The sequence below is a fragment of the Sorex araneus genome, chromosome 5 (genome assembly GCF_027595985.1).
Source record: "Sorex araneus isolate mSorAra2 chromosome 5, mSorAra2.pri, whole genome shotgun sequence".
NCBI classification, from domain to species: Eukaryota; Metazoa; Chordata; class Mammalia; order Eulipotyphla; family Soricidae; genus Sorex; species Sorex araneus.
In genome coordinates this window covers 200,049,868-200,064,270 of record NC_073306.1, presented here as the reverse complement: position 1 = coordinate 200,064,270, position 14,403 = coordinate 200,049,868, and the positions used below count along the sequence as shown (strand labels likewise).

Here is a 14,403-nt window from a genome sequence, read left to right as displayed (position 1 = left end):
GCCACTGGAACACTGCCACCCAGTCTGATTTGCTCAACACAAAGACAGCAAGACTTTGATCATTTCTGTCACAAAGAATTAGAAAAACTACAGAGAATGAGAGAACAAATGGATGCGTGAAATAAGACAAAAACTAAACTTTATGAGGCTAAGTAGTCAGAATCAGAAAGGAGAAAGGAGGGTGGGTAAAAGGAATAAAGGAGACAGTTGTGTAGTGGATAACAACATTGGACTTTTAGTGGTGAATTGATGTGCTGATTTTCAGTGATATACACCTAAAGCAAATGCACGTTACATTATAATGTCACTTTTGTCAAAAACTGGCAGAGGCAAAGTACAATGTCTTAGAGAATCCATTAAGTAGGTTGCCAAAAAAAGGGTGCGAGGGACAGTGGGAGGCAGCGAATAATGTATTAGAACCTCGTGTTGAAATAAAAGGAACTGAAGCGAAAAGTAGTTAAAATTGTCATTAAGTGTTCTTAATGACATAGTTATTGGATTATGTCAAGACATAATCAGACAGAGTCATTGGATTTAAAGCACTTGCCTTGCATGTAGCCAACTCAAGTTCAATACACATTATGGTACCCCGGACACGGAGCCGGAACTAGCCGCTGAACACTGCGAGGTGTGGCCCTACAGAACAGCAGAGTCCTGCCACCAGAGCTCCTACGGTTAAGCTATCAACCGAGTGGAACAGAGACACAGGGTATTTTTCATTCTCACTTCCTGAGCGTCAAACAGGCGAAGGCCAGTGGACCCGGAAAATTCTACTTCAGCATGTACAGCAGAAGAGACAGTAAAAGTATGCACAACACATCCCAGAAAATGACAAACCCAAGCCTGAAAAATCCAATCTCCTGTCAAACCCAGGGACAAACTCAAGACCAAAATGATCCCCTTTGGGAATCCTTCTGTAGGAGACTCCTTCCATAGTCTGAGAGCTTCCCTACATTCCTTTCCTCTTCCAGCCCTTAAAAGACTTTTCTGAATAATTAGGGGGGTAGGGGTCGGAATCACCTTCTTTGCCCCCTCTATTATGAATGGGATATAATAGCATTGAGAATCAAGTTCTGTCATGAAAAAAACACTTGGTTGAATGGCCCAAGGTGGGGACAGTGGAAGGGAGTATAATGAGATTCCCACGCTTGCACGTGAGGCTCCTAGTGATGCCAAAAGGAACAGAGAACTCTCAGTTCCTGTCCCTTCCCTTCACTCCACTAGTTTGCTCTAGCTCATGTCTCATCCCCACGGAACAGTTCCGGTCTCTGACCTATCGTCCTGCTGATCAGCAAGACATGCTCAAGCCCATCCTCCATATACCTGCCAGAATTTTCTTAACGTATATTTCACAGCTCTAGGTAAGAAGAAAGGCCAGAGACAGGTACAGTGCTCTGATCAGGAAGAGACTTGTATGTCAGGATACAGATGGATCCTAATTAAGAGTTACCTATTGAACACTTTTTTTTTTTAAGGACAAGATTTTGCATTTTTTGAAAGGCAGCAAGGAACTCCAAAGCCAGTCTGGAGGTTGAGAAATCGCCAAGGTACTAAAACCCTCTTCAGTTCTGAACCAAGCCAGTGAAGAAGAAAAAGGAAGACTAGATCTAGATTTTATTTATTTTTTTGCTATTTTTGGGTCACACCTGGTGATGCACAGGGGTTATTCCTGGTCCTGCACTCAGGAATTACCCCTGGCGGTGCTCAGGGGACCATATGGGATGCTGATGCTAGGAATCGAACCCAGGTTGGCCGCGTGCAAGCCAAACACCTACCCGCTGTGCTGTGGCTCCAGCCCCAGATATACAGATTTTAAAGAAAACCATATGAACGATCAATGGTGGCTTTCAGTAAACAGGCAAGGAGATAAGAATCTCACCTAGCTTTCAACTTGAAAAAACATTATCAATTCACTGAGCATGTATATAGGAAGAGCAGGTTTAGGAGTATTCGTAACATCTCCAACAAGGACAGCCAGTTGTGTGTAAACACATCAGGAGCTCAGCAAGTCTAGACTAATTACAAAAAAAAACTGAAAAAGGTCTGGCAAGAGAGCAGAGAGGTAGGGTAGGGCATTTGCCTTGCACCATCCTACCTGGATTCAATCCCACTGACCCCACACGATCCCCTGAGCCCTGCCAGGAGTGATCCCTGGGTGCAGAATCAGGAGTACACCCTGAGCACTGCCAGGCATGGTGCTCCAAATAGAATAGCAACAAAATCCTGGCGGAACTGAAGACACAAATAATTTCTACGTATCGAGAAATCTAAATCTGAAGGCAGAACATACTCACCAAACTTATTCACCAAAATTATTTAATAAGGATCCCAAGCAGCAATTTCCCAAGTGGGCAGGAAAATATACCATTATCTCCAGCAGAGAAAACCACATTTAAGTCCATATGATTTTCTCACCAGCCAGAGAAAACATGTCCACATGCCACATGTCCACATTATAAACCAGACTGGGAATTATGTTTGTGCACACAGACATAACAAGTAGAAGGGGGCAGCATCTGGGTGCAGCTATGCTAGTATTATTCACCAAGCAACCTAGTTAGAATGTGGCTTGTGTGCAGGGAAAGATTGTACTGACCTGCCAACTGGAGTATGCGGTCACTTGATTCCTCTTGCTTTTCTCTATAAATTAATAGGCATTTGGGCTAATAGATCACTCCTTTGTCTAACGAGTCCAACCCAGAGAGAGGTCAATTCTCAAATGACAGATTTGCTTTCAGTATCTCCAAAGGTTAAGAGCCAAACTGTGGCGAGGAAATACTACCTAGAGGACTCCTGGTAACCGGAGACGGAAGTTACCTGGAGGCACTTGTCTTCCACTGAAGTGCAACAAGCACTTTGTCCTCCTTCCCCACTTCCCTTCCCTTTTTCAAATAAATTTATTTTCAATTTTGTTTAATGAAGCATCGTGAGATAGAATTACTAACATTTTTGTGATTATGTTTGTCATACGTACAATGTCGAGTACCCATCCCTCCACCAGTGCCCACTCTCCACCACCAATGTTCCCAGTCCCCCACCACCCTTCCCTTTTGTTGTGTCAGGGGTTGCACTTTTGGATACAGTTATTGCACACTTGGTCACACACTTAGTAGTGTGTCAGAAAGCACACACTTGTGACTCCAGCCGTGCCACGAGAATCACACTGTCAGATGTGGGGCAGCACAGAACACAACTTTAAGGCAAATCAACCAGCAATTTGCCCTTTTTACCAAAAATATTAAGAGTCAAGATGCAGTTGCAAATAAGGAGTACAATTCATTAATATTTTTATTGAGTTCAATTACATCGAAAAAATTCACTTCAGAAAACATCCAACAGGTGTGACTTACCAGTTTTTAAAAATGTAAGTCATTAATTAATGTATGATACAGAATACACAATAAATTATATTTACATGCAATGACTAGACTATCACACAAAGTAAAAAAATACTGTATTTTTTATGTACACTTTTAAAAATTTACATTTTCATATACATTTTATAAAGTTAAAAAAGTTCTCTGTACAAAATCTCATGTGTACAGAGTTTATAACCCTTATTTTCTGGTTATTCCACCACAGAGATATGCTTAAAACTATAATTCTACGAACACTTAGGTTTTCTTTAAAACTTCAGATTCATTCTTGGCACCCATATACTAAATTCCATCATTTTTGAAATGTGACTTACAAAGGAAGTAAAACATAACCTAACCATGCAGACATTTAATAGAAGAAAATTTAATATAAGATGTGCTACTAGATCAACATTTATCAATCCCATAGTTACCTAGTTCTATCTTCTTGCACTGCATTCACACAGGTGCATGCAAAACTAGCAGATTATGGATTGTTTCAGTAACATGAAAATAATACTACTGACAGACAATACTTACAAACTAAAGAACGCAAATACCTAAGAATGCTCGCCTGTTTGTTATGCTTCAGCAGACTTCAATTGAAACTCACAGAAATGTCACTACTAAAATTCCTGTTTACAGAGTGGCATCAGATAGTACATTGATCACAAAAATGATGTCTGACATTTAAGAGTATCTTCTCTGTTCTGAGAATAGGAGGAGGATGAGTTAAGATAACCATTCAAGGATTATCCGACATCCCTGCGTGGGGAAACGAAGCACTTGCACATTCCCAATCTTTTTAAACAAAGACACTGGAGGTTTTATAAAAAGTGACACTATTCATTTTAAAAATCTTCTTGAAAAGTAGTAAATTGAAGATATTGGTACCTTCCCTCCTCCCCCAAATAGCTAAAGATCAGCGAGAAAAATAAAGTGCCAATGTCTAAAGTCCTGTTTAAGAGGCACTAACCCATTTGATGGCTTAGGATTAAATATGAAAATAGGCCAGATTTGATCTGAATAATAAATAGAAGGTAGGTTTTCCAGTCTACACAACTCCTGTCTAGATGAGACTGGACCAGAAAACTACTCGCCCACTTATTGCTTTGAAACCTGTACACATAATTGAAGTTCTGACACCGAACCACGAGGTTCCTAAGATGGAAAACAGAGCGTCTGTGACACTTTGAAGTTGAAAAAAAATGCACACTCTTGATCACTGGGAGAACTGCTGAGACTCTCCTCGCCACAGCTCATATCTTCACAGGAGTCCTCACTAAAAGAAAGACACGCAAGACAATTCCATTACTTCGAACAATTATTTTACAGACAAAATAAATGAAAACTCTAGTCTTGGGGATTTTAGATTAAAAATTAGAGGTCTGGAGAGTCAAAATTAAACTCTAAAGACTTCCTAGAGTTGGGGCCAGAGAGCAGGTAGGAGTCACACCTGGCCCCGCTTACGGTTCCCAAGTCCATGGGGGGTGACCCCCTGAGCTCAGAGCCAGGAGTAAGCCCTGTGGGCACGGCTGGGGATGGCCCCCAAACAAAATGAAAAGAAAAAACTTGCTAAACTTGACTGTTAACTGCATTAAAAAATATAGGTTTTTCTGGAGGCTTAAATTATTATTTGCCAAACTATTGTTTTTGTATACCAATTATTAACTCTCCTGACAGCTTACTGTAGAATTATATTTTAAATCCAATAAATGCAGAGTGAGGACAATACATTTTTTATAATTTTTCTTTTTTTTCATCACACACACACACACACACACACACACACACACATCTTTGGGTTTTGGGCTACATCTGTTGACGGGGTGCGACAGAGCAAACCTTCGTCAGCTACATGCAAGGCAAGCACATTACCCATGGCACTCTCTGGGCCCTCATTATATTTTACACTGAACGGGTGGACAAGGTTTGATCACCAGTACCACATATGGTCTCCTGAGCACAGCCAGGTGTGGCCCAAAGCAAAAGACAACAGCATTTAATGAAACGAACTACATCTATAAAAGTCGGCCACGTTAGTGTTGGCACTTCCCTATATTTTCCAGACGATTTCACCCTCTCTTTCCATGACAGTAGGAATTCATTCTAATATTTAAAAATCCAGAATGTTTTTTCAGGCTTTGGTTTTTTGGGGTTTAATTTCAGTGTTTGTTGTTTTTTAACTAAAGTATTTCAAAGAGCAAGGGAAGTGGGAAACAACTATTTTTTAAGGAGGAGAGTTAAGTAAGTCAAAGACAAATATTTGATCTCATATACACATGTACACCTTAAAAAAAAAACAAACTCAGATGTAGGCGAGAGGCTGGTGGCTGCAGAGGGCCATGGTGGTGGGGGAGTCAAGAAGGTCAAAAGGAATAAAATTCCAATGGTGAGTCCTGAGGATTAATGTGTGGCAGCTCAGTGTTCCGTCAGGGACTGGACTGGGGACCAAAATCCGAAGCTCCTGCAGGCAAAGCAGGGATGCCAGTCCAGCCAGCCATTCTGCAGCTCTAAACGGACTTTTCCTTTGAAATGTTTTTAATTAAAAAAAGTTAGAGAGAGGGTGTACTTCTAAATATTGCCTATCTTTTTTTTTTCTTTTTGGGACACACCTGGCAATGCACAGGGGTCACTCCTGGCTCTGCACTCAGGAATCACCCCTAGCGGTGCTCAGGGGACCATATGGGATGCTGGGATTCGAACCTGGGTCGGCCGCGTGCAAGGCAAACGCCCTACCCGCTGTGCTATTGCTCCAGCCCCGATACTCCCTATCTTAAATAAGACTTCGGCTTCGTTTTATTACGTGCAGAAATAACACTCAGAGAGCAGGTTTCCCCTGAGCCCGCGCGGTATCCCGCGGCCCCATGCTGCGAAGTCCACCAGTGCCGCTTAGCCTGGGCCAAGCCTTGACCTGCTGAGGAACCTCCTTACCTTTCGCTCTCGTCAAACCGACTCCCCTCCGGAATTGTGGGCAGCTCAGGGACACTATAGTAGCTGTTGTGCAGGTTCTGGGCTGTGCGTCGTGAAACAATCCAAACCAACTTCTTATGATCTGGTTTGCAACACTCAGGAGAAGAATATTCTGCCAGGCATTTAGAAACTAATTCCCTCCAGTAAATGAATTCAGTGTCACTAACCTGAAAAACATTTTAAATAAAGGGCTTATTAAAGTCGTTCTCAAGCCAGCCTACACATCTCGGAGTCACCCAGAGACCCTAAAGAGAGACAGACCTGTGACGCGTGCACGCCAGGCCCCAAGTTCCATGCCCAGCTCCACGCAGTCCGGTGCACCCCTAGGACCGGGAGATGCTGCTGTGTGTCACCTTGATGGCCCCCTGCAGCACTGGGTGCAAGAAGCGCCGTGTCACCAGATCACGGGCCAGAAAACTGAACCCTCTCTGCTGTGCCCAGCAACACCAGAAACTGCCCTAGGCCCCCAAGCACCACTAGGGAAACACCCCATTAGAAAATTATTTTTAATTTTATTGCTGGGGTTTTGGGCCACACCTGGCTGCACTCAGGGCTTGCTCCTGACTGGGCTCTGGAGGGCAAACAGGAGTCCATCAGTGCAACCCTACGCTTAGCCCCTAGGCTCCCCGCCCCCGCCCCCTTTTAACTGATATGTTATCGGACATCAGAACATTTTGAAGTCCCCTAGCTGATCTTAGTATGTATTTTAAAGAAAACATACAGACCTAAAAACTCCAATTTGTTAATAAATCAATTAGCCAGTATAGTCTTTGATAGTCTCAACACGAAACAGTTTATTGTAGGCTTCCCTAGCAGAGCACTATGTGGGTTGTTAAAAACCTAAATTGACATCAAAATACCAAACATAGATCAATGGAGATGTTTAGAACCTGAAGAGCAATTTCCCCTGAAAAGGAAAGGGGAAAAACCATAATTCTTCCTCCCCTAGGGAACACTTAAAATTTATTTCAAGCAATCAATTTTCAGATGTTCCCAGAGAGTTTTATTATAAAATGCTTAGAATGAAGTAAATTTGGGATTAAAAACTAATTACCTTGCCCCGAGAGATAACCGATTAAGTGGGAATCAATGTATCACAAATAAGACACCCAAGCTCAAGCCCGAGCACACCGCTTGGTCGTGACCCCTGAGTATGGTCAGTCATGGCACTGGGAGTGACCCCTGAGTATGGTCAGTCATGGCTCAAATCCGCAATATTAAAATTACTCACATTTTCATCACAGATTCTCATGTCATCCTGACCTATTTCTACTTAATCCAGCTATCTCTTAGCCCCCTTACAACCTGAGTTCTAGTGCTTTCTCTCTATATTAGATGCCATCTCCATGGTCCCTAATCTCTCTTTCAACTATCATTATATTGGGCTCTCCTCTAAATTTAACTCATGACCACCTCCTTAAAAGCTCTAACTGGAGTGTTCGAACTTGTCAAATCCAGTTTCAACTGATCCCTGAGCAAACTGTAAGGGCACAGGAATAGCAGAGCCGGCAGGACATCTGCCCTGCACATGCTAACCTGCACCCCAAATGGTCCCCAGACTCCACCAGGAGTAAGCCGAGCACTGGTGGGTTTGGCAAAAATAACAACAACAACCACCCTGCAATTTTCTGGGGTTTTTTTTGTTTTGTTGTTCTGAAGCCATCCTTGGCAGTACTCCTGGCTCTGTGCTCACAGGCGACTCCTGGCAGTGTCTGGGGACAGTAAGTGTTGCCAGGGATCCACACGGGAATCAGCAGGACTTAATCCCTGTACCATTTCTCTGCCCTCCCCGCCAACTCTCTAGGAAGGGAAGTATGTAGCAGACGCTGGCAGTCTGAAATAAGAACTCAGTAAGTGTAGATGGAGACTGAGCTCTGAACTGCTCTCTGGTCCTCCCAAAGTCCAGGCGCGGAGCCTATCAAGTCTACCCTCACCCTCTGCTAACAAACACAACGCCAGCCCTCCGATCAATGTTATCTGGTACTGAGAAATGAAATAACAGGACACACCTCGTGCTCTAAGTTCCACATTTCTCCGGCTATATTATTATTTTAAGAAAAAGCACCATATTTAGTTTGTTTTTTCCCCCCCGAGACTGCAAAGACTTTTTGAGTTGGCCTAAAAGTTTAGAAAGAAGAACAGAGTTGATGCTGGGATGCAATTATTGTATTTACCATCCAGAATGCACTTTGAAACGATCTGATGTAAATGGTGTGTTACCACAGAAATACTAAACAGAAGAGACATCTGACTACAGGAGAAGTTAAACTAAGTGAACAGGCACCCTTCCAGTTTAAATCTTGAGGGATCAGGGTTAATGAAACATTTACCTTGGAATGTTTTTGAACAAGCAGGAGAATTTCCAATAATTCAATGCATTTCAAAGTTTCTACTTCCAAACTGAGAAGGCACAAAGCTAAAACAGATGGCTAAAAAAAAAAAAAAAAGGAAAGAAAAAAGGATTATTTTCTTGTAATTCTACAGATATTGTAAAATATACATAAGCAAGAAATCAACTTACTTTTGCTTTTGAAAAGGTAAGTCGGCAGTTACAAGCTTTCAGTTGAGCTTCTAGTTTATCAAGGCTCAGAATTTCTTTCCTGTACAATGAGAAAACAAAATAATGCTTTTTCAAACTTCTAAAGATTTAAAATGCGGTTTTAAGAACTCGACATTAAAAATCCTACGTTTAAGTTTGAAAGAAATAAATATAAATTTTAATTTTATTTACTGTTATAAACAGCTAAAGTACAAAAGTTAAATTTTTAACTCCACTTACCTTTCTGAAGTATGACAAAATACAATAGTATGGTATAAGTGCAAAAAGTTTAAGGCAGTAGTAGCTTCCAATTCATAGTGCAATTTTTCCGAAATTATCTTTTCCATCCGTTTTATGTCAGAAGCGGTACATTTACATTGACTAATCCGGATTATATCATGAGTAGAAGGAATATTGCATTCTTCTTCAACTATTCTAGCAGCCAGCAAAAAGCAACAGACTCCAATGCAAGACAAATGTTTAGGTTTCACCTGAAAAACCAAAGAACAAGAAGTTTCTAACATTTGTCACTTCAGTGTAGCCAAGCAGACCTTCTTAGGGATGCCGTAAGGTTCAAGCGAAGAGCAGTCTTTGTGCCCTGGGTTTGAGCACAAGTAGGGCCCGTCACCAGCATCTCTAGGTACATTCCAACTCAAATATTGTAATCATGCCCATGGTCTTCTAGTGGGGGGAAGAGGCCCTCCCAAGTGATGCCCAGGGCTCCACGCCCCCACCCGATGTGCTCCAAGCTAGTGGTCAGTGCAAGGACCCAAGGATGTGGGGCGGCTAGGGTCATCCCAGCAGGGTTCAAAGAGTCTTTAGAGCTACTTCTGGCCATGCCTGGGAGGCCACGTACTGGGGATCAAGGCTGGGTCCGGGACCCTAACCTCAATATACTAGAATACATATTTTATATATATATATACATATATATATACACACACACACACATATATACTTGTACAATATACTATAATACACTATACTACTTATACTACTTCCCTGGCCCTGCCCTGACTCTTAAAACATTAACTAGGACCAGAGCGGTAACTCTCTAGGCTGAGTGCAGGTTGAAATGCAGGACTCCCGGACCTGCTTCCTGGCACTGCAAGGCCCCTTAGCACCACCAGGAGCAACCCCTGGGCACGGAGCCAGGAGCAGCTCCTGAGTAGGGCCAGGTGTGGCCACACCCCCACAAAATTCAAAAAGAAAAATAAACCACAATCAAGCTACTTCTCTGTACCTATCCTTATAATTTTACACTTTTTTTTTACATTTTAAATCAACTCAATCTCTTATAAAAAAAAATCATTTTAAGCATTTAACTCATTTAGTTAAAATTCAAATGCTAGGTTTGTAACAATAAACTTATACTTTGTATTTCCAATTTAAGAAATTTATAATACAAACTAAGTTCCTCCTCAAGTGCATTATGCTTTCCCAAGCCAAAAATAACATCCCACTTCTCTGGACATAATATGTCCTGAAAAATAATCATACATAAAATAAAAATAATATGTCCTAATTCTTATCTTTTCATCTTAAAAAAAAATCACCCGTTCCATTTTATGCAAATCTGCCCTGGAGAAATACTGCCCGGGTGAGGCAAAGCGGAACATATGTGGAGGCTGCCTGAGCAGATGGCTGCCCTTTCCTCCCTCGGCCCCGACACTGACCCAGCAGCTGAACGCAATCCTATTGGCAGGAGAACCACCATATTTTTCTAACAGTTGCTTGTAACTGTTGGTAAGACAGCAGCTTCCCGCTCTGGAAAGACTTCTCAGAGGGAAGGCAGTAGGTCACCTTTAATATCACTATACTTCCATTGTCCTGTTTCAGTAAGACAAACACCCCAGCTGCAAAAGAAACCTGACAGGAGATTAAGATATGAAAATCCTATTTTTGAGAACTGTATAAACTATACAGAAAATATCTTTAAAAAGCAGTAAGTTGATTCATTCTGTCACATCTTCAAGGAGGTAAGAAATACACAACCAGAAGCAAAACCTAACTTAAGATACAGTACACTTCTTTTTGTCAACTGTTTGGTCCTAAAGACCACGAGTCCACTTATGATTATGTCACTGGCATTATTAGATCCATTTCCCAAAGATTCACTGAATCACTGGGTCTACACATAGTACTAGACAATAGGAATAGAATAATAAAAATAAATTTCTAAAAATTAGTAACTACCTTCATTAACGCCAAGAATCTGTCTAAAATATTGACAGCCAGGACAAAAGTTTCAGTGCAAGATCCAAAAAAGTTGGTTAAACTTCTTAAATCTTCTACTTTGGCATTTCTCAATCTTGGACACAGAGTGTTATCATTCTGAAACAAAAACCGAGAACCAGTTTATGACTTTCACAGAATAGAAAGATAATATGCAGATCCAAATCATTTTCCCCATCCTTTCTAAGAACAGGGGGGGAAAGAGTGATATCATTTAACTAAAGCTAGACACTGACAAAAAATATGCACACACCCCTGTTTGTTAAAAAAAAAAATACACATTATGAAAGCGCTTCACCAACGAACTTCAAAAATGAAAAAAAAAAAAAAAAGCTTCAAGAATTAAAATGAACTGTTAAGGCACTTCCAGAGAGTTAGAGCAAATACAACCCCACTCCCTTTTAACGGAAATAAAGACTTCCTTGTTGGTTTCTCTTAAAAACAAACATCCAAGACCTACTATCAATATTTCATCGTGAAGGCTACTTCCACAAATAAACGGCTCAATTCTCTCCCACCCAGAAAGTGAAGGCGGTGTGGGCGGGGAGGCTACATTTAAAAAGAAAAAAAAAAGTATATCACACATTCTTGCTTAAAAAAAAAAAAGAAAGAAAAGAAAAAAGGGGCTGGGGGTGGGGTAAGACCCGGTATAGAAATTACCCTCCAGGAAGACACACCGATTTTTGTCTTAAGGAGAGCCAGAGCCGCTTAACCTGGTGAAGGAAACTTCGCAAACCCGTCGTGCGGGTCCCCCCACCCCCGCCCCGGGCCTGCCGGGCACCCGCCGCCGGCGAAGCTTCTCCTTCCCGGGGGTCGCCTACCTCCGGGGTGGCCTCGATGAGACTCAGTCCCTTCTCTCGCGGCTGGAACCTCTGCTCCTGCTCCAGGTACAGGCTCAGCACGCCCAGGAGCTGCACGCCTTCGGCCCCCGCCAAGCACTCGGGCCCCAGACCCTTCATCTGCGGCGACAAGCCCACGCGCGGTCACCCGGGGGGGCCCGGGAGGTGTGGCAGGGGGAGGGGCCGCCGCGGCCAAGTGGGAACCGGCCCCGGGGCTGGCGGGGTCCCGGGAGTGGGTGGGGGGTCTCCGGGGCAGGCCCCCGAGCAGCGGAGGAGGAGGAGGCGGAGGAAGGGGAGGGGGAGGAGCGGAGAAGGGGCAGGGGCTCCGCACAATAGGGGGAGCGCAGGGCAAGTCTCGCGACCGAACAAAGGAGCCGGGGGGAGGGGACTCCCGGGAGCCCCGCCCCCGAAGCCCCTCTCGCCGCAACCCTGTCACCCCTTCCCCAGCTTTTCACCTCGACAACCCCCACCCGCACCCCGAGGAGCAGAGCTGGGGGGGGTCATCCGCGCTGGACGACACTTAGTGCGCCCCGACGGCGGGGGGCGGCACCGCTGCAAGCAGCAGCCCGGCCGCGAGCGCTCCCGGGGAGCGACCCCCGGACCCCGCGAGCAAATGCGGGGCGAGGGGCCAGCAGAGCAGAGTGTCCAGCGTCTCCCCGGCGCCCTCCCCGGAGGGCAGAAGCACACCCCGTCCACCGCGAGACACACTGTCCCCCCCACCCCACTCCACCCCGGAGCCCCACATTTTGGATCCGGCTGCGACCCGGGAAGCCGTGCGACCCCCACCCCCCCGCCCGGGGTGCGGAGGCAGGGCCGGGGGGCGCCCCTCGACTCACCGTGCCCGACGCGCCGCGGTCCCGAGCGGGCGTGATGGGGCCTCAGCGGCGCCCCCGGCCCAGCTCTCACTGTCCCGGCTGCATCCCGCTGCCCGCGCGCCCCCCGCGGCCGGAGCCCCGCGCCGCCCCCTGCCCCGCGCCCTCCCGGCCCCGCAGCCGCCGCCGCCCGCACAGCCCCTTGTTTTTGTTTTGCGTTTCCGACGCCCCCGAAGGGGCGGGGCACGTGACTGGGCGCGGAGGGATCCGCGGCTGCGCGATGCGCCGAAAAGGAGTCCCTGCCCTGCAGCCCGAGTCCCGAAGAGGCCTCCTCAAGGCGCCTTCGTTTTTTACCCAGCCGCTCCTTCCTCTCGGCGGCGGAGGGTGGGCTCGAGGACGTCCCGCTGGGGCCGAGATTTGATCCGGCCCAGGGAAGGGAGAAGGGCGTGATAAGCGGGAGGCGGCGGAAGGACACCGGCCGGGCCGCCTCGCCCAGTTAAAGGTCCCCCGATTTGTTTTGTTTTCGCAGGTTTGAAAAGTCCGCCCAAAGCAGGCAGCGCCCTGATTGGAGGCCGGGGCTGGGCCAGCTGTCGGCGGAGGGGCGGCTTCCTTCTCGAGTCGGGATTGGCTAAGCGGCCGGTGGTTTGGAGTCCTCGGATTGGTTGTTCCCGGCCCCTGCGCCCGGATCTGCCTTAGCAACGCTGGGGGGGGGGGGGGGAGGCCTGCATTGCGCATGCCTCAAGGGGCCGCTGCACTGGAATGCGTCGAGCTCGGCCCCTGGGGGTCTGCGTCCCTGGCACCCGCCGCCGCCTCCCTGGAGGAGGCAAGCACTAGTGCCTGGTCCCCAGCGTTTTAACAGCTAGACTGCCGCGGTGGCAATCTCTCCCATCACGGGAGAGTTCTCTCCTTTTTCCTTCTCTTTGTCTTGGGGGGATTCATTCAGCAATGACTGATCCGGTTGCAGGGTGATTTTCAAGCTCCTTTCTGACATATTCACAAGTAACATGCGCTCATGCTTTAGTATTTGCTTTGAGTTTGGGGTTTTTTTTTTCTGACCTAGAGGGGAAAATCAAAAAGTGGAACAAGACTGACAAACATTAGAGTTGCCAGAGGTGGGTGATAGGTACACGGAAGTATTTGTGTGTACCTTGAGGTTGTCCTACTTAAAGACAAATGTACAAGGTGGCGCTTTAACAGAAGCTGACCTGTGAGCACTGAAAAATGTGCATAAACATCTGACCGCAAAACATGCCTCCAGACGTTGTCTTTGTGTGCTGTTTTGGGTGCCACACCCTCGGGAGCTCAGAGACTTCTCTCCTTGGACACCCCTCTGATAATGCTGCAGATCCAAATCCCGGGTCCCCCTACAAGCAGCCAGCTCTCTTAAGCCATTTTCCTGTTCTCTGTGTTGTGCTTTTAATGCCAATTCCAAGAATGACCTTGGTCTTTGAACACCGTGAAGGATCATTTGTTATCAGTATTTCTTATTAGCATTGTTATTAAACACACCGTTTTTTCCTCCGTCAGTCTTGGTTTATTTTTGTGTATGTTTTCTCATATATATATATATATGAATCACCGTGAGACACAGTTATAGACTTACAAACTTTTGTGATTACATTCAGTCATACAATGATCGAGTACCTGGG

At 45.4% G+C, this 14,403-nt stretch overlaps 1 protein-coding gene across 1 annotated transcript; it reads right to left on the bottom strand.

Moving 5' to 3' along the window:
- Positions 1 to 3,270: 3,270 nt before the first annotated feature.
- On the bottom strand, positions 3,271 to 12,934 carry CCNG2 (cyclin G2). The gene is made up of 8 exons (XM_055138866.1): positions 12,779 to 12,934; positions 11,925 to 12,062; positions 11,065 to 11,202; positions 9,109 to 9,359; positions 8,851 to 8,929; positions 8,660 to 8,758; positions 6,291 to 6,496; positions 3,271 to 4,638 (listed from the first exon to the last, which is right to left on the bottom strand). The coding sequence occupies exons 2-8, from the start codon at positions 12,060 to 12,062 to the stop codon at positions 4,518 to 4,520; spliced, it is 1,032 nt and encodes a 343-aa protein (XP_054994841.1). The 5' UTR covers positions 12,779 to 12,934; the 3' UTR covers positions 3,271 to 4,517.
- Positions 12,935 to 14,403: the final 1,469 nt, after the last annotated feature.

Bases quoted from the DNA above. Each gene is read 5' to 3' on its own strand.
- CCNG2 (XM_055138866.1), bottom strand. From the start codon at position 12,062: ATGAAGGGTCTGGGGCCCGAGTGCTTGGCGGGGGCCGAAGGCGTGCAG. The intron at 11,203-11,924 runs GTAGGCGACCCC...TTTTTGTTTCAG, and splicing joins TCATCGAGGCCACCCCGGAG to AATGATAACACTCTGTGTCC. The intron at 6,497-8,659 runs GTAAATGTTTCA...AATGTTTTTCAG, and splicing joins TTGTTCAAAAACATTCCAAG to GTTAGTGACACTGAATTCAT.